Source organism: Leiobunum rupestre, chromosome 2 (assembly GCF_980474605.1).
Source record: "Leiobunum rupestre chromosome 2, qqLeiRupe1.1.hap1, whole genome shotgun sequence".
NCBI classification, from domain to species: domain Eukaryota; kingdom Metazoa; phylum Arthropoda; class Arachnida; order Opiliones; family Sclerosomatidae; genus Leiobunum; species Leiobunum rupestre.
This window is the reverse complement of record NC_143385.1, coordinates 46,782,730-46,807,657: the sequence shown is the minus strand read 5'-3', so window position 1 is coordinate 46,807,657 and position 24,928 is coordinate 46,782,730. Positions and strand designations below refer to the sequence as shown.

Here is a 24,928-nt window from a genome sequence, read left to right as displayed (position 1 = left end):
TTAAATCGCTGGTCGCTCCGGTTTAGTACTTCTTATGTGTTTATTACTCCATGGTTTCGTTACCGACTCGCTGAACTGTACATTTGTCACCATAGCTCAAGAACTATACTAGATATGAACTTCTCCTTTGGCAGGACACAATGGGAGCTTAATTTGAAAACGTATACCAAATTTCATTTAAATCGGTTCAGTAGTTTTTGCTGTAAAGCGGTCTGCGAGGAGAAGATGGAAGAAGAAGAAGAAGAAAAATTAAGCCTTACTTTGCCCCATCACTACGAAACGTCGCCTCAACCCTGTTCGATGGAATTCGTATATGTTTGTCGCGTGCCTGTAACCTTTCAAACGATACATCACTTGTTTTGATACGACCTATAGTTTTTGAGATACGAGGGGGTAAAATCGGCTTCATTCTGACTCGAGATAATATAGCAAGTGCCCGGGTAGGTGCTCTACTCTATCGGACCTTGCATAGGGACTACCGTCCCTTTTGATGTATGATCCGTGTATGTTATCATTGAAATTTTTTCTATGGAAATTTTATACAGAGGCAGCGTTGCCAGACGTACGATAATTTTCGTACTCGCCGGTAATTTCGAGTAAATTTTTGGGCGTACTATATATTTCAGTTTCCACGCATGCAAATATTATAATTAAACCGGTTCAAACTGCAGCTTTTTAATATTGTTTTTCGGTTTTCCAATTAGAGCACTGCGTAACAGATAAATTAACTGACAAATTTCGATTAATCGTAAATATTTTGGTTAACTGTTTATTTATGGATAAGATCCATGGATAAACAACGATTTAACATATAATAATTATATTTTATAAATAAATAATTTATATTTTCGGATAATTGTAGGTTATGGATAAAAATAAAAGTGGTTAATTTTTATCCAAACGCCGAGCTCTATTTCTAATAGGCTAAACTTGATTTAAAAGTTAATAAAATTTGATTTATTCTTAACATACCTACGATAACGTTTAATATAAATATTCCCACAAAATTTACCGTCTATTTTAAGGCGTACGATAATTTCTTTTTTCGGAAATTGATAAAGTTTTGGCCATGATACAATAGATTTAATTTCAGGAACGCTGTAAAGACGCATACTGTTGTGGGCATCGCTAGGATTTATTGGGTCCAGTTGTTTCTTTAGTCTAAGCAGTGTTTTGCGTCGTCGTGTACTCTGTTTCATTAAAAAAAACTGTCAACTAAAGGGCTGGTAAAAGTTACGCTATAGGCCAGTGACTAATGTTAAAGATAGGAAATTATATAAACAAGTTGGTAAAAACGTATGATTTTCGGAGTTAGTTAGGCCCTTTTTGAGACTGTTGGGGGCCCCTTACTTAAAATTATGTAGGCCCCCTCTTAAAGCAAGTGTCGGCTCAACGTGAAGTAGCTCTTTTTTCAACAGATATCGCTATCGTTGAAATCAAAACAAGATGCTCACGCTACATTTTGACCCAAAAGTCGTTGATTGGCTCGTTTGTAAATTCTTATAGATGAATTCCCATCTCTTATAACAAAGGCCTTATCATAATACAGGTGGCAAAGATTGAGCCGAATGTTGCTTTAACCCAAGGAGCCACTGTGGCAGGCGGCCAGGCTGTCTATTTTTGGCGACTCCGTTGCTGCAAGAACGCATAGAGGTACTAAGAACTATGAACATGGCGCCATGAAGTTATACTTTGCCCATGGCTTAAGTCTAACTTGGGTCTTGGTGTAATGGATTTCTACATAGAGGGAGAACCATCGACTGCTTAGACTGCTTCTGGAAGTATAACAACAAGGAAGCATGGGCGAATGTTACGGTTCATAGTTCTTAGTACGCTATGCTTTCTTGGTTGCTGATATTTTCCGAACTCGTTCGCGCTTACTTATTTATTTGGAGTTTGCAGCTCGACCATCAGTATCAAAATTAATTTCGTGAACTCTCTTATTTATATGGTAGTAAATATTGAGTACACAGCGTTAATCGGTAATTTAAAATACAAATGTATATACACATCGATCACTATTCACTTAATCATTGCAAGAAACTTCAATTCTCTTTGATGACATTCTTATCCACGGACAATACTTGAACTTGGTAAAACACTTTTTTACACTTGTACAGGCTGTGAGTGTTGTCGAAGACCAATTTATCTAAAATAGAATGATACAAACATACCAATAAATTAACGATTCATTATGGCTTATAAATTGCTATCCAAAGTTTGAAATAAGGATTTTATAGTACGTTATAACCTAATAAAAAGCAGTTTATCTAATTACAAGGTTATTTTAACATAACTCTCTTTATTAACATAATTAAGTATAAGTATTTTGCGATTAAACGTTAGATTTCCACAGTGATGAAACAATATCGCCGTGGCTATTTCTTGAACTGAACTATTTATAAGCGTCTTCTATTTTAAATGGAATCTGATTGGAATTTTTCCCCATTCTAACTGTCAAGAAGAAAATCACATAGACATCAATAAATTGGTTGTGAAACTAGGTGCAGAACCGGAACAAATGTGGTAATTCCCAACTGTGATTATGTCTTTGGTGTATTTTTCATTTGTTTTCAGTGGCGTAGCTAGAGGGCAGCCCACCCCGGGTTACACCCGCTTGGGCGTGATTGGGGGGTGACACCCTACCTCGAAAAAAATAAAAATTTACACAAACTAGACACTAGTAAGTAGCACACCATGATATCCGCCCCGGGTGTCACCCATGCTAGCTACGCAACTGTTTGGTTTATTTTGCCAGAATTGGCTTATTTTTAGAAATTTGATTAAAATAACTCACGATTTAAATTATTGATTTAAATAACCTATTACAGTTCAATGCATAAGAAAATTCGCATAAGTAGGTTATCCAGCAAATACGAATCAAACTTAAAATAAATTTGGCTTTACATTAGTAATTAAATATATTGAAGATTAATTTAAATTTTACATTACCCCTAGACTCGAATTATGAACAAATTGTTAAGAAAAAAAGCTTAAACGTAAAAAAAATTCAAATAAATCAATAAAAATCTGATTTAAAATAAATAAATCGATTTCTTCGATTTAAAAATTATAAAAAAATTAACAACCCTGCAATTTTTAATAATAAGTATGGTCGTTCTTACATGTTCCAGATTGTTGACACTCCATTTGTCCTTTTTCAGGTACTAGTTGGCAACTGTACTTCTTAACTGGAAGAATGAGGACTTTGTCTCGTTTGATGCCAAAAGCGATGTCGTGCTTTTCGGTCCAGAACGAGTACTTCAACGTGGACTTGGCTTCGAGAACTTCGACGTCCACGGCCAGCGTGGATCTGCCCCCGACGCTCGCTGAAAGGTAAGTGTTGTCTTTGAAATGATCTCGTTGCTGGCTCATGAAGTACGACTTAGGAACGACGCCACCCAGGCAAATCTGAAATGCAAAACAACCCTCGTGGTCAGTACAAGATGGATTAGTTTGTACAAATCTACACAACACAGAAAGCAAGGCAACTTGGTCAAGCGAATCTATTGATGACTCTCAAGGATTTATAAAAACCAAGTTCTTGCAATTTCATTATTTTTAGGAATATGTCGCGTTTGATAGTTTTTCATGCTTTTTCAAGAAATTAACATAACTAGGTTATAGAAAATATGCCTTACTTAATGACGAACAACCTGTGACTAGCCAATAAACAAATCTTCAGACCACCGAACATAACTAACTTTTCAGACCAAGGAACATAGTTAAATCATCAGACCAACAAACATAAGTAACTCTTCAGATTAACGACCTAACCTATCTCTCAGACCAACGAAAAAACCTAACTTTTCAAATCAACGAATAAAACTATACTCTTCAAATCAATGAACAAAAGTTACTCTGCAAACCAACGAACAAACATAAGTCTTCAGGCCAACAAACAAAAACTAAGTCTTCAGACCAACGAGACATTTTTGTTAGTTTTCTACGTTTTATTAAATGTTTAAAACGTTATGGCAAATATTTAAAATTCAAACGATTTTACTTGTGTTGAACAAAAGGGATTTCCGTCAACTTCATCAACCAGTCCCCCTCCCCAATGAACAGGAAATTGGTTGGGCTCCAGATCATTCAACAACAACTCCTTCCATAAGTCTGTAGGTAAATAATTCTAGTAAGTTGGAAGTTCACCGTCCCATTTTTGAGTGTGTGATGAGGGATTCCTTAAAATCCCATATTCTTCCCATTTTACTTTTAATTTGTTTTCCGCTGAACAAGTTTGAAAAAAAAACAAGGGTACCTTATCATTCATCGGTTGTGCCATCTCTCCCTTGCAGTCTGAAACTTTATCTTATTTATTTCTGCAGAAATGGGCTTGAAAAAAGCCATCTCGACCTTCAAAATGGAAATTTTGGGCTAGACACTTCAGCACTCTATTCTAGTTATTACGACAACAGCCGTGTGCGGCGCTGTGAGATACGATAGTGTCGTGAGCAGAGGCAAAGCCAAAGGGGACCAGAGAAATCCATGACCCAAATTTGCTTGTGAAAATTGTGTAAATAATTGTGTATAAGTATATGTATATCTTTATTTTAAATTGCTACGTAGTATTGGTTTTTTACTGTATTATCGGGTTAAACATTTTTTTGTACATTTTAAGTACCTTTTAGAAAGTATAAGTTTTTTGTAATATTGTAATATCCTGTATGGGCATGCCAATTTGTTAATCCGTACGGACAGTGTTTAAGAAAGTAAAAGCCCAAAGATGGGAACGTGATGCAACGGAATTCCCGGGCCACAATAATCGGAATATCCCAACGAGGAGTGCCCTGCTGAGCAAAGAATCTCGAACCTTTTCTTCAATTCTTGAGACTCCAAAAACAGTAAAGGTTTCCTGAGTCAAGAAAGACTTTCGCCGTGCGGGTTGGCAATGCGCACTGCACAAGGTTTAAAATAAATGTTTAGTGCTAGCTCTAAGTGTTAATTTTATTGTTTCAATCTATGAATAATCGCTATTTGTTTCTGTTACCTTCGCCGGCCTAGATTAACCACGTGGTAGCAGATAGGACCAATCATATTCTGGAAAAATATGCGGGAAACTGGTTAAATTCAAACGCCGGTGTGTCCCTTTCAGTTCGCGCGCCTAATATAAGAATTACTATTCTCCCAAAGCTACTCCGTTTTTTTTTTCTTAAATGGGATCCTCGAAATAAATAATTCATATTGGGTCAAGGAGTAAACAGAACCCCTAATTTAAATGAGAAACGTGTATAGAAAATATCTAATACATATTATATGTATAATATCTAATTTTTATGCTTTGTTTTTCATTCCTATCACTCCCAGTGACCCTCACAAAAAACATAAAGGATGCTAAGGGACAAAGGACACCTGCAAAACTATCATAGTTTGCGAGTCTGCTTGATACGACTCGTTCTAGATGGCGCCACCACCTACTGATAAAGATGATGGTGTTTATTTCGTTTTCAGAACTTGTTCCGCGAACTCCCGATTACCGTAGTGAAGCGTGTAACTCTAGTAGTACTATTCCCAACTGAATGTTTACCTTTTTTGTAGATGAAAACTCTGGTTTTGGTGTCGTCCCTGAGAAACGGTTTTAGCATCGAGTATAAAACTGTAAATACTCTGGCAGCTGAAAAACGGATGAAGAAATGTAATTCAAGTTCGAACAACGTGATTAATCCTATTAATTATCGTAATTAATTGAAATTAATACTAAATTTAAATTAAGAACAAGAAAACAAGCATTTGGTAAAACGTGTAACCAGTAGAGAGCTTGTGGGAAATAGATGTTTACCAATTACTGAGTAAACCACGTAATTACGATAGAAATGGGCGGTTCCCTTATTCGTATTTCTTGGGCTTATACTAAAGGCATCACCTTAGGCTTAAGTCAACCAGCGACTTTTAATGCCATTAATTCCGGTGTCCAGGGTACAATTATTATTAATTTTATTATTGTTTATTGTGCAAGAAAAAAAAATTACATCATCACAAGGTTTAAATTGAGCACAACACATCTAAGGGGAGGTAACAAGTAATTAGAAAAAATTATCTTTCGGCAGAACATTAACATTGGGATAAATATTTTCGGTTTTTTAATTTTAAATTATAAATTATATTATTGAAAAACATTTTGATTAGATTTTATAAATATTTTCAATTTATTCTTAAATAACTATGTAAATTTTTAAGATTTTTGAATATACACAAAACGAGTGAGATAGTGAATATTCTGGGAATCTATGTCTCTGGGCGAATTAGTTGGAATCACATCGATTATATCATTTTGTGGCAGAGTAGTATCACGGCTTTTTAAGACCTACTCGAGTTTTACAATTTTGTAAATTAATGATTGGTATCAAGATAGTTTTAGTAGCACAACCCCCACAGACAATTCCATAGATTAATATCGATTAAACGCTTGCATAATAAACTGAGCGAAGAGTTGTGAAATTCAGTGTTTTCCGTAACTGGTATAATTAAATTATAAGTTTAAAAATTCTGTTTCATGGTGAATATATATTTAAAATCAATAATAATAAATATTCGATTTATTGGTTAATCCTTAATCAAAAATTATCCGAATAAAAACTTATTTTTGCGCATTAAATCGTTTTATAACCGTGAATAATATTCACATATAAGCAAATAACCGGGGGGTCGGACATTTGGCCAAATCCCGTACAAAATTTGGAAAAAAATCAACAAATCGAAGATCCAAGAATTTCCCTCCCATAGAATTTGTATGACAAATCCACAATAAAAAATCCTGGCTTTTTGGAAAATCCTAAATCCCCGTACACAAAAGAAGCTAACGTCCGACCCCTCGCAAATAATCGAAATTTTGACGGTTAATTTATCTGTTCCGCCGACCTCTATAAAAGACTAGCCGAGAAGCCCCCTTTACAGGCGGGCCCTCAGCTAGTTGTGTGTTTCGAGGCACTCCACCCCAGTACGCCACCCAACCCCTTTTACCCATGCGTGAATTTCCGTGGCACTCTTTTCCCCTTAGTCGAACCACCCCAGTAAGGCCCTTCCTCCCCTTTTTCCCCATGTGATAATAACCGTGGTACCCACCTTCCCCTTTTTCCCATGTGATAATTACCGTGGTACCCACCTTTCCCTTTTTCCCATGTGATAATAACCGTGGTACCCACCTCCCCCTTTTCCCCATGTTATAATTACCGTGGTACCCACCTCCCAATTTTTCCCATGTGATAATAACCGTGGTACCCACCTCCCCCTTTTTCCCATGTTATAATTACCGTAGTACCCACCTCCCCCTTTTTCCAATGTGATAATTACCGTGGTACCCACCTTTCCCTTTTTCCCATGTGATAATAACCGTGGTACCCACCTCCCCCTTTTCCCCATGTTATAATTACCGTGGTACCCACCTCCCAATTTTTCCCATGTGATAATAACCGTGGTACCGACCTCCCCCTTTTTCCCATGTGATAATTACCGTGGTACCCACCTTTCCCTTTTTACCATGTGATAATAACCGTGGTACCCACCTCCCCCTTTTTCCCATGTTATAATTACCGTGGTACCCACCTCCCAATTTTTCCCATGTGATAATAACCGTGGTACCCACCTCCCCCTTTTTCCCATGTGATAATTACCGGGGTACCCCAGTAAGGCCCTTCCTCCCCCTTTTTCCCATGTGATAATTACCGTGGTACCCAACTCCCCCTTTTTACAATGTGATAATTACCGTGGTACCCACCTTCCCCTTTTTCCCATGTGATAATTACCGTGGTACCCACCTTTCCCTTTTTCCCATGTGATAATAACCGTGGTACCCACCTTCCCCTTTTTCCCATGTGATAATTACCGTGGTACCCACCTTTCCCTTTTTCCCATGTGATAATTACCGTGGTACCCACCTCCCAATTTTTCCCATGTGATAATAACCGTGGTACCCACCTCCCCCTTTTTCCCATGTTATAATTACCGTGGTACCCACCTCCCCCTTTTTTCCATGTGATAATTACCGTGGTACCCACCTTTCCCTTTTTCCCATGTGATAATAACCGTGGTACCCACCTCCCCCTTTTTCCCATGTTATAATTACCGTGGTACCCACCTCCCAATTGTTCCCATGTGATAATAACCGTGGTACCCACCTCCCCCTTTTCCCCATGTGATAATAACCGTGGTACCCATCTCCCCCTTTTTCCCATGTTATAATTACCGTGGTACCCACCTCCCAATTGTTCCCATGTGATAATAACCGTGGTACCCACCTCCCCCTTTTCCCCATGTGATAATTACCGTGGTACCCACCTCCCCCTTTTTCCCATGTGATAATTACCGTGGTACCCACCTTTCCCTTTTTCCCATGTGATAATAACCGTGGTACCCACCTCCCCCTTTTTCCCATGTTATAATTACCGTGGTACCCACCTCCCAATTTTTCCCATGTGATAATAACCGTGGTACCCACCTCCCCCTTTTTCCCATGTTATAATTACCGTGGTACCCACCTCCCAATTTTTCCCATGTGATAATTACCGTGGTAACCACCTTTCCCTTTTCCCCATGTGATAATAACCGTGGTACCCACCTCCCCCCTTTTCCCATGTTATAATTACCGTGGTACCCACCTCCCAATTTTTCCCATGTGATAATAACCGTGGTACCCACCTCCCCCTTTTCACCATGTTATAATTACCGTGGTACCCACCTCCCAATTTTCCCCATGTGATAATTACCGTGGTACCCTCTCCCCCTTTTCTCCATGCGAGAATTTCTGTAGTACTGTTTTCCTCGCAAAAATAACTCAAACTCGCAGTCTTACCAAATCCCTCCTGTACCCCGTTAAACCCCCGGTATCCAATGACTGATGCATAAAAGGCCACGGGACTAACGTACGCCGAGAGAGCCACGGGCTGCGTTCAACAACTATCAACGGAGAAAAACTAAAAATTGCTGTAACGAACAAAATATCGTCTGCTAATCCTCCTTTAACTTTGTCGAATGACGTCACGACATCTCGCTCAGCCGATGTTTCCGCTGAGTCTCTGAGGATCAACGTGACGTCGAAACCGGAAGTCAAAAAACCTGTCCAGCAAAAATCGCTCACCGTTGAACGCAACCAAATCGGAACGACCCCGAAACCCCCGGCTCCCACCTCCCCGTTTCCGAAACTACCCCATTCGACCCCCCCCCCTCCAAAATTCGCGGCGGAAACAGAGAGAAAATTTCAGGTGTATTGCGGGTTGGGACAAACACGGCCCTACTCTCAGGGGCGACAGATTTTGCGAAAATAGATAGTCGAACCACCTCAGTAACGAAGCCAAAGGCAGTCTCGGTTTCCCTCTGCGCCGCGGGTCGCTTTTTCCTCGCCGCCCCGCCTTTGGCTTCGTGACAGACTAAGCAAACATTCCTGAAAGCTCGGACGTACGACGACGACGACGACCAACGTACCAAGCGCTCCTTATAATATAATAGATAGATAGATAGATACTGCTACTTCATGGATTAAAAATATGAGAAGTTTATTTAAAACTTAATATTTACAGGGAGCTTTCGGACCTTGTCCCTCCGTCTGCCGTACCGTAATAGCGACAGCTGACGAAGGACTACGGCCCGAAAGCTGCCTGGTATAATTTAAACATAGAAAATCTTTAAAATGTTACCATATTCTACAATGCGTAGGAGGGTGGTGGTCAGCCCTTCAAGCCACGCAAACCAACCACTTCCTACACTTACTATTACCGTTAATCTCAACAATGGATAGAATAGAATAAAGGTAACGATTGCTATTGAAATGGTATGGGAAAAGGTCGGCAATAGATAATGACCAAATTGACCATAAACTGCTTTCGTCGGCTGCCCTGTTGTACTTACTATTGACTACGAATAACCTTCCAACGATACCTGGATAATGATCTTCAATTACTTTAAAGATTGAAAGTATTAGTTCCATCACTGTTAAAAAAAGTAATTATATTTAAAAATGTGATTAATATCAATATACATTTATTTTTACTTCACAGATATCTTAAAATCGAAAATCTTGAAGCTTGAAATCATAAATTCTAGAAATCCTAAATCTTAATTTCAAAAAATTTCAAATGGAAGATCAAAAATCAAATTTTGGGAAAAAAAATTGAAATATCCTATTTGGGAAATTTGAAATCTCCCATTTGAAAAATTCGAATTTAAAATCATAATTTTAACTTTAAAAAATAACATTTATTAAAATTTTAAAAAGAGGAATTTTAAAAGTTTAAAAGCTCTACTATTATACGAACAGTTGCGTCTAAAAGAACCATAGCGATTTCTTACCTGACTTCCAAACAACGACTCCGTAGTGAAAATGTTCCATGTCCACAATAGCCATGTAAGATTTTATAAGTTTGCCGTGCTGTAGACAAGAAACATAATTTAGAAGAAATTGATATAATTATCGATAGATATTATATATCCAAGAGAAAAAAGTTATGGTTCAGTTGGGCATAAGCAATAGAGAGCTACGTGGAAACGGGTTTTTATCATTTAATACGGTAACCGTAGAAATACCGCGAGAATGAACGGGATCAAGTTGAAATATAATTTTTGGTTACGGAATGGATGCCAGGGCCGTCTTAAGGCATGGGCTAAATGGGCTACAGCCCATGGCCCCCAGTCAGTTTCGGGGACAAGGAAAGGCCAGCCATACAACCTCTACTCTAGGGATTAGGGTTTAGTTAGTTAAATATTATTTATGCTCATTTAATATTATGTATCTTTTAGTTACGTCCAAAGTAATTTGACTCATCGCTACATCGCGTATCATACGGTACCAACAGTTTCTAAAGCCTAACGTCAGTAAAAATCTAATTTTCAGTGGGCCTATGTTATACTTTTGAAATAAAAAGTTTTGGTTTGATTATTAAATAGTTGAATTTAGATAACGGACATACAATGGCTGACCGTTTTGGATCGCAAAGGTCTTAAGAAATAATTTAGCCCAGGGCCCCAAAAGGTCTTAATGAAGGCCTGATGAATGCTAAAGGTAATTGTGTTTTTTGTGAATGGATGGAAAAGGTGATTTTGAGTATGGAAGTCAGTGAAAAAAAAAAGATTTGAGTATGGGAATCAATATAACAGATAACCTTGAGTATGAGAATCAAAATAAAAGGTATTTTTGAGTATGGGAATCAAAATAACAGATAACCTTGAGTATGAGAATCAAAATAAAAGGTATTTTTGAGTATGGGAATCAATATAAAAGGTAATTTTGAGTATGGGAATCAGTATAAAAGGTAGTTTTTGAGTATGGGAATCAATATAAAAGGTAATTTTGAGTATGGGAATCAGTATAAAAGGTAATTTTGAGTATGGGAATCAGTATAAAAGGTAATTTTGAGTATGGGAATCAGTATAAAAGGTAATTTTGAGTATGGGAATCAGTATAAAAGGTAATTTTGAGTTAAGGAATAAAATTTCAATCTGATTGGTTTATTTTGAAAAGTGAATGGGCGGGAATGCGAAATTATGGCAAATTGAAAAGAAATATTTGAATGGAAGTGGAATGGGAATGTTTGGAAAACCAATATTTTAACGGAAGAAGAATGGGAATGGTTGGAAAACAAACATTGGAACGGAAGTGGAATGGGAATGGCTACAAAACAAATATTTAAATGGCAGTGGAATGGGAAGGGATGGGAATTAATGTAAAACAAATGTTATAACGTAAACCGTATGGGATCATGGGAATAGCTGGAAAACAAACATTTGAACGGAAGTGGAATAGGAATGGTTGGAAAACCAATATTTGAACGGAAGTGGAGTGGGAATGGCCTGAAAACAAATATTTTAACCAAAATGGGATAAGAATGGAAATGGTTCCAATGGGAATGGTTAGATTATCCTTCGAATGTATGTCTCTATTCAAAAACACCAATTTCTAATGGTTTTCTTATAGCTTTCGAAGTACTTAGTTACGCTAACTTTCTCGGTATGCATCGCCAGGAGTCGCTCTCCGTATTCCAAGTTGTAAGTGGCGAATCTGAGGATGTCGTTGCAGGTTTGCGCCGAAAGAAGTCCGATTGGGTCCGCTCTGCCCAAAGGGAGAATGTAAAAGGGACGCCCAGTTTTGTCCTCGCCAATCTTTCCTAGTGGCACGTACTTGTCCAAAACCTGCAACAGATCGATACACGTGTAAGAAGAGAGAAAATCCTTTCGCGGGGGGTAACGCCATTGAAGGTTTGATTTTTATATAGGCCAAGCGAGCGAAGTCTTTCTAGGTGGCGCCACCAGATTCAAACGCAGAAGTATTAAATTTATCTAATTTATATTATTTTTGCCGTGCTTTATATCGAATTTTAATCAACTGAACATTTGAAAAAGCTCTCCGAAAATAGTTTTAGAAGTTGTTTTTTAAAGATAGTAAAAAATTGGGCATTTCCAGCCAAACCATTTAAATTGGTGCCATTTTAATTTAAAATTTACATTAATTAAAATAAATAATGTTTTCTCCAAAAATAATCAAGACTTTACTAACACATTTTTTTTTAATTCTACGTTTTAGAGTTTTTCACGAAAATCTCTTCTCAGATCGAGCAAATCAAGATACCCAGTATGTAAAGCAAGGAAAAATCTGTTGTTATTTCAATAAATCGTATCTCTGAATAACTAACCTCGGTTGGCTCGTACTCTTTATGAATTTGCTCGACTCTCCACTCTTTGTACCATTTCAAATGCTGAAATGTTATTGATGCAATTTATGATATGATGGCTGATATTAGGCGTAAAAATTAACTGAGTTTGTTACCGTTCTCAGCATGATTTCTGCAGCGTTGAGATCCCATTTTTTAGCTGTATTTAAATAAAAATATAATTAATTTGGGCAAACTGAATGTTGTTTGGTTATAATATAAAGCAATTGAAGAATCAACACAGTTTTCATGAAATTGAGATATTTGTATCGTTTAAATCAGCGTGAAAATTCACCTTTCAATTACACATTTTTTATTCTTGAAATATTCTTTCATAAAAAAATTAAGCAAAATTAAGCTCCTAAAATATTCAAAACAAAATAAACCCTGGTTATACGTCATCACTGGCGAATTTCCATTCTAGGACATTGGAAGCGTTTCAATAACAACAAATTTATTGTTCCGCCATCTATAATATTATCAAGTCTGCCTATTTAAACTGTTTTTTTTGAATTTGGGAAACAAAACATATTTGCATATATGTGAACTCTTCAGCGCCCAAAAATTGTAAGTAAAATGAAAAAGCCAGCTATATATTAGGAAAACCACCTTTATCTGCATTTCGGAAAACTACTCATATAAGCATTTCGGAAAAGGACCTAAAAGTACATTTGGGAAATCAAATATACCTACAAGAACATTTGGGAAATCAAATATACCTACAAGAACATTTGGGAAATAAAATAAATCTTCAAGTACACATGAGAAATAATTTATACCTACAAGTACATTTGGAAATCAAATATACCTACAAGAACATTTGGGAAATCAAATATACCTACAAGATCATTTGGGAAATGAAATATACCTACAAGAACATTTGTGAAATCAAATATACCTACATTTGGGAAATAAACTTTACCTTTATTTGGGAAATAAACTATACCTTTATTTAGGGTAACAATCTATATACGAGTTTGGGAAAACCACTTATATCTACATTTGGGAAATCAATCTTTATCTGCATTCATGAAAACAGCCTAAAGTTGCATTTGGAAAAACGGCCTATATCAGCATTTAGTTAATTTCTAACTAACCAAAATTCCAAAAATTTACAATGAAATGCGGTTTTACCGTATTAATTAAATTCTATAAAAAGAACTTAAGAAAAACATGTAAGTGGTTTTTTTAATTAACTATTTATGGTTGGTTCCAGGAGAAAATCGACTATATATTTTATAAAATGAATAAGCTTGACATCGAAATATTGATTTGATAAAGAAAGACAATGATGATCTCAAAAACGGGGTTAATGCATTTATATCATTTTTCCTCGGAACAACCTAAGATTAAAGGTGGAATTTTTTATATCAATCCCTAGAGAACAGACTAATACGTGATCCAAATGTAGCTGTTGAAATGAATTGCCAAGAATGGATACGGTATTGCTCACCTACGAGCCACTTCTGAAGGAAGTAATCGTCGTGTTGTTGTTCCAGTTCATCGTCCACTCGACTTCGGAGCTACGAAGAAAGATAACGCGTTAAAAGGAGTGTACACTTAGTTGGTGCTTCAAAGAAATGTATGTTAATGTTGATGAAACACGAATACTTTGAGAAATAATAATTAAAATGCGATATTTTGTTTTGAACTTTGGAGGGCGCGGTTTCTGTAATTTACAGCAGAGGTGCCCAAATTTATAGGGTTGTCTTTTGTAAATGGCTATCTCAACCTTGAAAATGGTTATCTTGACCTTCAAAATGTTTATCTCGATCTTCAAAATGTTTGTCTCGATAACTTGGCTTCAAAGTTTGGTCTACTACCCCCTGGAAGTAGGCTGCTGTAAGCACTCACGCACGAAGCAGAAAAAAAAATATTTCAGGGGCGTGATAGTTTCGAATGGGTAGGTAATAAGACCTGAAATAGTTTTTTTCCTGCTTCGTGGGTGAGTGCTTACAGCAGTCAACTTCCAGGGGGTAGTAGGTCAATTTTTGAAGCCCTCTAGCGCTCTTTAAACTCGTCGCAGAGAAACGCGACAAAACCTCCATACTTCTCACCTCATACCCTACAACCACCGGACATTTCTGTACTGACCATTGAATCACCCTGTATATGAACTTGGTCTCGGGCTCGAGCTCGCAACAATTAGATTCAACATGTGATCTCGGTCTCAGTCTCACTATAGTCACTTACAAAAAGAAAATGGTGGCCTCGAGCTCGGTCTCACTATATTGTACTTCTGCTCAACATGATATAATTAAACCCTTTCGGTAGCAAATAGCCCTATTAGTGTTTTCGAGCTCCATTCCGGTCTCACTGGCACACCTGGAAGACAGTCGGAGGCGGTTAGGCAGCCCTGAGCCCTGGAATCCAGACGGCGATAGGCCGCGCTATCTTCTAACGCTTTTTTTTTGCCAAAATAAATTTTGAACGCGGGCTTAGGGCTAAACAATATCACGAATTGGAAGGGAATCGAGCTCATCCTCAGATACGAAAACAGTATTTAAATCGGTTTCGGGATCGGGCTCACCTCAGATATGAAAACCACCAAAATCAGTCTCGAGCTCGGTTTCAAGGTTGAGCTCTTAGTACGATAATTTTTAATACGGGCTCGAGTGAGAGTAAAACTCTAAAAAGTACTATTGATTTTGCCTGTTGTTTTCCAAAACACCAATTGTTACTCATCCCACTTCAAAAAATACTTATCTAATTTATTTCTATAGAAATAAGTTTATTATCTCCAAGTCAGAATATCGAATTTCGGAAAGATTGCCTGAGCCTAGCTATACTTTTTGACTAGTAGACATATGACCTATAAATACTATCAATTTAAAAGATAAAATAACCTAACTAATACGTAGAGAACATCAGGCTTTTTTAAGGCATTTCTTAAGCCTAACTATATGGCGTTACGCTTAGCTAATCACGTGAAAAATCCAAATATTCCAGACGTATTACACGACCTAATTGTAGTTGTTAATATAGAATTGAAGCAAACCCTTCTAGAAGTTTAAACGAGAAATGCAGACTGCCATTTCAGTTCATTGGTAAACCTAGACGTTCCCGTTTGTAACGTCAGCCGCTTGAAGATCACTGTTAAAAAAACTGACCCGAAGTAATCCAATTTTGCACGCTTTTCACCAAACTGCATGGTTCAAGATTTCACCATCCTGACCAAAGTTACGTAGGTCCTGATCGCACGCTATTAAACAAAATAATAATATATTCTTCACAGTTTGCACGCTTCTGACCAAAGCTACACAGATTATAACATGGCGTGCCAAGTTTCCACGTTTCTAACTAAACTATACAAATCGTAAACTGACCAACGATTAACTAAACATAAACTGATCATAAAATGATAGTGTAAGGTTGCGATATAGGCATTTCAATCATAGAAAAAAATTATATTTTATATGATCAAATATAACAGAAAGCGTCGTTTGTACCTCGAAAATAAAAGTTTACATTTTATAGACATATTAACTGACCTCTGGAAAATGCGTAGGGGAACTCTCCGACAAGTTCCCATTACACGATTTCTAGGGGCGAGTTAACCGTCCTGTCTTATCCAAAGATATCTTATAAAAATAATTTGATAATTACAATAACTATGACCAATGCAAGTTTTAGGCGCAGTAGCATCACCACTACTGCAAAGTGGTTGATGTTCTTCAAACACTATTAACGAACTCATAGCCAAAAAATCCTTTGAATAATATCAAATTGAAATGAAGATCAAACGTTGCTCGAAAACTGCTCACATGGAGCGAGTTCATTCGTTTGGTTATATGGCCATATAATTGCTATCGCCATAGTTTCGAAATATCTACGATTTCTATAAAGCTCGTACGAATCTCAAAAAGCTTAGCATACTTTATTTTGCAACCTGGTAGTTTTCGGTAAAAAACTATGCTACTCTCTGCTTTATCTTAGATTACCCGATAGATTTTTTTCATATTTTTAATCAAAGTTAATCAATTTCTTTTCAATCCTGACCGCTTATCATTTGAATCTTAAAATTGGTTGTGTAAAATGTTCCAAGTTGGTTGCTTCGAGGTTCAAGTTGAACATTTATATTGAAAACCAGCCCACGTTAAAAATTGAGCAGAAAAGGTCAAAAATCTGGGCTTTCTCAGAGTCATCACGATATTTTCGCAAATGTTTTTGATCGATTTTTCCAAACCGTTTTATAATTTGTAACGTCTTATAACTTTTCCCGGCAAGATTTATGAAAACAGTTAAGACTTCGTTAAGTAAACCAAAGTAGATCAAAAATAATAACCAAAGCCCGATTTTTTACACTGTTAAAAAAATTCGTTCAGAAGACGTTCAACTTAGAACAATCTGTTCAAAAATGAACGATAGCGTTCTAAAGGTATGTAACAAAGAACGGTGTGTTCAAGATATTTTATTTCGTTCAAATAAGAACGAATGCTCTTTCGCCCTCTGGAGGAAGGCTTGTAAACTACACAATAGAATAGATTCGTTTCAATAGCTAGGAGATCGTTCCCCTTAGAACAGGTTTTACACACAATCCTTTATGGATTTCTTTGTATTGGTTTCATGTACATGTACTAACATATAAGAGTGACACTATAACGTATGACCAAAAGTAACAAATAAGTGTGACACAATTTTGCGGAAAACGTCGTAAGGCAAAAAGGAACAAATAAGTGTGACACTATTTTGCGGAAAACTTCATATGGTCAAAAGTAACAAACAAGTATAACATTCATAAAGTAATAAATGAGTGGTTTAGAGTGAGCTTTGTAATAGGTTGTTTTTTCGTACATTAATTATTATGTAGTTTTAAGTTAGTGTACTGGTTGATTAAACTATTAGTCGTAGTAATTTATTTACAGGGTGAGTTAGAACATGTTGTTATGAAGTTGTTTTGTAGTTGTGTGTACAGTGTATTTGAAAATTTACCGAAGATTCAATTTCATTGTTGGAGCGTAGCTCCTTCACTAGCGACTCAAATGGCGTTAGGTCTGTAACGCGGTTTCTTAGAAACTACCCCACCTATTGAAAAGAAACTTCACACAAATAACGATATAAATAACCTCCGTGTCCTAACGAAGTGGAAAACGAAAAAGGGTTGTGAAAGGTCCGAATATATAGGACACGCACCGTTTTTTTAAGTATATATTTTTTTGATTGGCAAGTTAGACGAAATTCGTTCGGAAATGTAATTGCCCAACTTCCAGAATTAAAATTTACAGAAAATATTTTGAAATATACTGCAATTTGGTTTGACGTTTTCAGCATAGAAATAAATTCTAAAATCGTTTGTTACCAGTTCTCGGCCTTTCGGCTAAGAATAGAATGTAATATCGCTATGAAAAGGTTTTATTTAGTTAACGCATATCACTTTCGGGGTAGATATTTTAAGTTTATTAAGATGGTTATAGTTGAGGTTGGAACTAAATACAAATTATCTAGTTTTAGGCCTGGTTTTCCTTTTCGGTGGGCAATGGGTTGGGTTAGGTTACTTTCATTAATTTAGCATGATGAACCGCCGGTAGGGGGACATGAGCTATGATTTTGAAAGCAATAACTTTATGTACTCTTTGTATTGGATAACGATAAAACATTCCAAGTCGAACGAGAAAATGATCCACGGCGAACGACAAAGCGTTCCACCGCAAACGACAAAACGTTATAATTTGAACAAAGAAGGTTTGTTCAATATAGAACATCTAAGTTCAATATTAAACCATCAACCATCGTTCTTTATCGAACGAGTATTTTTGGTTCATATTAGAACAAAATGGCGTTCTGTTACAGGGACAACCTTCTGAACGGCGATTTGTTCAAATTAGAACAATTTTTTTTAACAGTGTATATTAAAAGTTAAACGTTTTCGTTGTTGTTCGCGCTTAATACCACTATAATAACTTGGCACCATTTCGTCATAAGACGTCATCCATGCTTTTCCTATAGATAAAAATTGCATTAAGTAACAAATAAGAATTAACTTTCCAATTTTGGATTAATGCTTATTTTTCCTGAGAACTCTGGCACCTCGTAGTCAAGTGTTAACGTCGCCTTATCCCCCGCCACCAGGAACGACGTTGATTTTTTTTAGGGTGAAAAGTTTATCGAGGTCTCTATTTCTACTGTCTAAAGCAAAATTCGTACGCGTGCGCCTTTCTCGAGGGCGTTCTTTTTATGTTTGTTGAAGATGATTCGTTCGAAGAAGATTTCTCTAAACAACTCATTGCGTAAACTTGGAGAAAAAAACTCCTATAATACTACAGTACAGAATTGGCTGAGTGGACAATGGGGTATTTTAAATGAAGACACTGGCCCCACAATCACTACTCCCACAATTACTACTCCCACAATTATACTACCCCCAAATCACTACCCTACCATAACTACCCCCGCAATTACTACCCCTATAAAAACATGCCCCGCAATTACTACCCCAACAATAACTACCCCCTACAATAGCCACCTCCACAATTAATTACTACCCCTACAATAACTACCCCCATTTTTCCAAACACTTTGTTCTAACTTAAAGTAAAAGGTAAAAGCAATTGAATGGGAAAGGCTTAGTTTTCAAGTATAAATTAATTGAATGAACAACCCATAAATTATCTGGTAGTTGGTACATCAACTAATAAAACTGGTAGATATCAATGTAGACGAAAATTGGATACGATTTCGAAGATTCTAATAATGACTGAAGTCAAGACTCGAAAATTGTTGTAAGACTTCCCTTACCTCTTTGATTTTGGCTTTTTGTTTGGTAGTGAATTCTTCGACGTACTCGGCCCGAATTTTCTTGACCGTGTCCGAAATTTGGTATTCCCACACGGCTTTGTCGTAAATCATTATTCCGTTGTTATTTTTGTTCCGGATTGTGTTGGGCAACTTTGAGTCTTTGCCTGTCGGAATAATAATGCGTCGTAACTCTATCTGTTGGATATTTGCAATGTATGCGTCTTATCAGCTCGTATCTGTTGAAAGTGAACGTCCTTTTGAAGTGGAACGCCCTCTTCGGCATTCCGCTTATCCGGCTTCCTTCTGATTAAGAAGTGGGGAAATAATGACACAATCTGCGTTGCTTGAAAATTAAACCAGTGATACGCCAGCTGCTCCAAAGGAGGTCGTTGAGGGTTACCCTTTCAACTTACGTAATCTAGATATTAAATTTGCTTAGGGCCCTTATTAGATACCAAACTCGGTGCATAGGCGTTAAGGGAAAGTACAGTTTTCGTACTTAACACATGTTCACACGGCGAACGTTTTAGAAATCATCCATTCAAAACATATACAGGGTGAGCGAAAATGGAGATCACAGTAAGCAGAAATCGAGAGGGAAACTACTTGCTGAAAAAGTGTACACCATGCAGATTAACATTTTCATGGGATTAAATCGGATTAATGAAAATAATACGGATTACCAAAAAAATTGGAATTATTCATTTTGAAGTAATGCTATTAGAATTTTAAAGATTATTACAGTATTATGGTATATTCAATGGGATTAAACCGGATTAAAGAAAATAATACGGATTACCCAAAAAAACTTTGGAATTATACATTTTTAAATAATAGTCCAAGAATTTTATAGATTATTATAGTATTATGATGTATTCAATGGGATTACATAGCTAAAGACGGGATTAAAAAATATTATTATGAATTAACGGATATTAAATTTTCAAAGCGAGAATTTCTTATATTACACGTATTACACAATTTAAACAGGGATAATTTAGTATTATATTTTTAAAAGGTCTTCACTGATAATAAATATTTTCAGTGGTATTACACTTATTGAAAGGTATAAGCCCGTGTTTTCATTTACTCTATTCCAATAAACGTTAGTTTCCCCTATCGTTGTTGGTATTTTTTACCTTTTCCGGGGTGTTTAATTTGAATTTACTCGTTGAGTTTTAAACACAATTCAAATATTACTTTCTTGGAAAGTGTATTTGATGAGGATCATGTTGTTGCAAACATATTTTGGTGAGAACGACAATTTCTTGAGATATTAATTTTCAAATAAATCGATTTTACCAAGGTTTTGAGTATATTTCCCTATGTGGCAATCAGTTAGGTACATGTAGTTTGGTTACTATCACTTGTGGCGTTATTCCTTGACAACGCTTACTTTTATCACCCTGCTGGCAATAGGTGAGGTTATTACCCTTGTACCATGGACTAATTAACTACTAGTAAATGCTGGTACCGTTATTTCCCGGTAGGATTTTCACTCCGGTGAAGATAATGAATTTAATAGTTAATTTCATAGTTCATATTTCCCCCTAGAGGATTTATTTTTTAGTAAATGTTTCTCTTAGTGGATTTTTTCGCGGTTAATTTTCCTTCTACCTCATGGTTTTATTTCTCAGTTAATCCCCTAGTGGGTTTCTTTCTTGGTTTACGGTTTTCCCTTGTGGGTTTATTTTCCCCTGGTGGACTTATTTATAGGTTAATTTTTCCCCTGGTGAATTTATTTCTAAGTTAAAATTGTCCCCATAGTAGGTTTATTTCTCGATTAATTCCGCTAAAACCTTTTTGCACCAAAATGATAGACCTACTTACCGAGCAAAATTAAAATAATAATAAAATGAATTAAAAAGTCTACAGATTTAAACTATTCCACTGAATGGATAGATAATTAAGGGTACAGTAGTAGAAAATCGACGCCATATGGGTGCGCGCCCCCGGTCCAACTTAATTAGTTCTTAAAATTTCTACTCCAAAGCTACCTTAGAACTGGGTTAAGACTTAAATTAACAAGGAATAAAATAATTTGTTATTTGAATAAATTTTACTATTCAAAATATAGGAACCTTAGCACCAGCATAACAAGTACACTCTGTTTAAAAAGTCTTCGACAGGTGAAATCTTTGCCCTCTTTTTAATTTTGCTAGAAAACTATAAGAGATAGATCGATGAAACCAATTGCAACTATTATTTATTTTCCAATATCTTTCGTTATTTATCGGTTTCATCCGCCAAAAATTAATAGTTTGGCCGGCTACCGTAAAACCTCATTTTTGACAACATTTTAAATATTGGTTCTACGGCACTGACTCACGTATTTTTGAATTTACAAGGGTCGGTTCATATTTAGAAAGTGGAAAAATTATCACTCTACAACAAACGGTTGAGAAGTTATCGCGTTTACAAACTTTCGTCTAAATTCGGACAAACCTAATCTGAATCAAGCGCGTATTAATCATAACAACCCAACATTGACAGCGATTCAACCACATTCAAAATTAATTTATCTAACGAATGGCTTAAAATTGTGGTAACAATTATTATAAAAAAATATAACGCAAATAGCTTTTAAACAGCTATAGCGTATATAAAAAAATATATTCTTAAAGGAACCTTTCCTGCGAATGGCTCTGTCGAAATAGCTTTAAATGAGATCCGTTCAATAGAAAAATCGTCGATATTGTTGGAATCTGATCGAGTGAGTGTTTCTGCTTATATTCGTTTTAAAACGATTTTGCTCTTTACTGCAAATACAAAAACCGCTGCCGACGATTCGGGAGCGATCTCTGAGAGCTAAACATTAAGAAATAACGACAAGCCTAGAAATCGCGATCGTTTTCTGGCGCTTTGATGGCTGTTTTCAGAAACCAAAACGATCTACGACGCGGTTAGAATCGTATCATCAGTCACTGAGATGGCATAAGGCGTATCCTAAGAATCAAGGGTTTTTAACCGCAGCACTTTTGGGGTGGAACGAAATTCTTCGAAAGATAGTCCTTCCGAGATTTCCAACGACCGAGTTATAATTTCCATCTCAGTGAAAGAGAAGGACCTCAAGCAGTGCCGTCTCTCCCATTGGGCCCGGGCCCCGATTTCGAAAGGGGCCCCCTCAGGCTCAAAACAAAAACATTCAAAATTAAAATTTCATTTTTGCAATAATGGCTAAGCGAAGGAAAAGTTTATCTTGGCCCCACTTTTTTACTTCACTCAGACATTTTATTACAATCGACGGGCATATTTTGTCGCGAAGAGTAAGGATTTTAATGTTCTTAACCCAAGAATAATTGACAGTAATTAAAGGAGCTGGCAACCTCGTTCGTGCCATGAGGTTATTCAAAGTAGTCGTAACTGCGATCAATTAAAACTTAAACTATAGTGGAGGGCTATAAAGATATTCAAAAAGGTCGTAACAAGGAAATTTTAAGTTTACTATACGAGTTGAATGTGTATTTCAGTAACATTTTTGTAAATACGTTTTGTAGTGACTGATAAAAAGCAATTGATTGCACAGAAATAACTCTAATTTAGAAAAATTATATTTATTTTTTTGGAACAACAATATCAATTTAAAAACAAACCCGTTATTTTTAAATATGGCAACGCATTGAAATTAGTATGGAATCATGTCTCCCCTTCTCCTGACGCATTCCCTCAATCTTCGACGGAACGAATTCGTCAAAGATCGTAAATAATTAGGCGGCACACGGTTGAATGCGTCGATCACCATGTTCTTGAGGTCCTCATCGTCTCGCGGAATTCTCTTCTCCATTAAAGAGGTGATCAAACTCCACAAGTTCTCGATTGGATTCAAATCGGGAGACAAGGGCGGCCAAGGCAAAACGTGACAGCCTTGTTCGTCCAAAACCGCCATGACGATTCGGGCCGTGTGTGCAGGGCAGTTGTCTTGCTTGAAATAGACGCTACACGATAAATCAATATTAGTATTAATAAGACTACGGTTGTTAATAGGATTTCCATCTTACTTCCCAATTTCATCGTGGTCGTATATAGCGGCCAACGAAGACAACATCGAATCCCGTAAAATTTCCATGTATGAACGCGAATTTAGAGGGCAAAAATTTCACCTGTCGAAGACTTTTTAAACATAGTGTACACTCTGTTTAAAAAGTCTTCGACAGGTGAAAATTTTGCCCTGTTTTTAATTCTGCTAGAAAACTATGATAGATAGATCGATGAAACCAATTGCAACTATTATTTATTTTCCAATATCTTTCGTTATTTATCGGTTTCGTCCACCAAAAATAATAGTTTTGGCAGCTACCGTCAAAACTCATTTTTGACAACTTTTTAAATATTGGTTCTACGCCACTGACTCGCGCGTTTTTGAATTCACAATGGTCGATTCATATTTCGAAAGTGGAAAAATTTTCCCTCTACAACCAACGGTTGAGAAGTTATCGCGTTTACAAACTTTCGTCGAAATTGGGAAACACCTAAAATGCATCAAGCGATTATTAATAACGCAACTTCGACAGCGATTCAATAACATTGAAAATATATTTAATTAAAGGCCGGTTTAAAAAAAAAACAAATCCCAAGAACAACTTGGCAAGTGGTTTTAGGAATATTCTTTTTTATACGCTAAAGCTTTTAAACCAGCCTTTAATTAAACATGTTGTTGGATCGCTGTCGAAGTTGCGTTATTAATAATCGCTTGGTGCATTTTAGGTCTTTCCCAATTTCGACGAAAGTTTGTAAACGCGATAACTTCTCAACCGTTGGTTGTAGAGGGACATTTTTTCCACTTTCTATATTTGAATCGACCATTGTGAATTCAACAAGTTGGCAAGCCAAAATATACCTCTCCTCGGAAGAATTGTCCCTAGTGGTATTAATTTATCGAGATAACCCTTAAAGATATATCTCCGCAATTTAGAGTTATTTGTTAAAAATATTAACCCATTTCTATCCCGCCCGGTATAAAATTTTAATTATAATTAAAATAATTGAGACGAAACGACCAATTTTAATTTATTCAGAATATCATAAGTTAAGTAGTTACAACAGTAAGTTAGACGTACTATAAAAATGCACAATTGAATTAAACCCTTTTACAGAACAAGTTTATCAGTTAAATATAATACGAAGCAAATTTTAATGAAAGAAATATCTACAGAGGCTTTTTGGAATTACTCGCTTACGAAATACTTGCCGCATCTTTAACGCTCATTTTATTTCAACACTCGCCCTTGATGAAGATACCGTAGATATCTGGTAGTGGACGACTCGTTCACTTCCTGTTGACGTTGTGACGCATACCACATGAAAAAGACCAATGCCGTCCAATTTCCAATATCATATAATGACTCGCACACCCAAGAAATCATTGACAGCGTTAGAAATCGTAGATATCCAAATATCCACCCCAAATGTATTTACAAGAAGCAAAAACCTTACCATCAACAAAGCACAGAGAGCCACTTGACTAACCGCCAGCTCTTAAAGCAATTAACGTTAAATTATCTCCTTTGAATTAACAGAACTATATATAGGTCGTTAAGAAAGTGGACCACCCACAGGGT

General features: G+C 36.5%; 1 protein-coding gene across 2 annotated transcripts; it reads right to left on the bottom strand.

The window, feature by feature from the left end:
* Window positions 1-1,922: 1,922 nt before the first annotated feature.
* Window positions 1,923-19,559, bottom strand: LOC149957647 (SEC14-like protein 2). Of its 2 annotated transcripts, none has more exons than XM_090165666.1 (11): window positions 19,371-19,559; window positions 14,089-14,158; window positions 12,752-12,795; window positions 12,618-12,680; window positions 11,929-12,117; window positions 10,282-10,360; window positions 9,841-9,921; window positions 5,528-5,614; window positions 4,007-4,116; window positions 3,126-3,411; window positions 1,923-2,149 (listed from the first exon to the last, which is right to left on the bottom strand). In XM_090165666.1, the coding sequence occupies exons 1-11, from the start codon at window positions 19,479-19,481 to the stop codon at window positions 2,046-2,048; spliced, it is 1,224 nt and encodes a 407-aa protein (XP_090021792.1). In that variant the 5' UTR covers window positions 19,482-19,559; the 3' UTR covers window positions 1,923-2,045. The 2 variants fall into 2 exon arrangements, with proteins under 2 accessions (XP_090021792.1, XP_090021793.1); XM_090165667.1 differs by having other exon boundaries at window positions 9,871-9,921.
* Window positions 19,560-24,928: the final 5,369 nt, after the last annotated feature.

Coding starts and splice junctions, on each gene's coding strand:
- LOC149957647 (XM_090165666.1), bottom strand. CDS start 19,481: ATGATTTACGACAAAGCCGTGTGGGAATACCAAATTTCGGACACGGTC. Junction 9,922..10,281: donor AGTCGTTGTTTGGAAGTCAG/GTAAGAAATCGC, acceptor TTTTTTTAACAG/TGATGGAACTAATACTTTCA. Junction 5,615..9,840: donor AAGGTTATTCGTAGTCAATA/GTAAGTACAACA, acceptor TCCGTTTTTCAG/CTGCCAGAGTATTTACAGTT.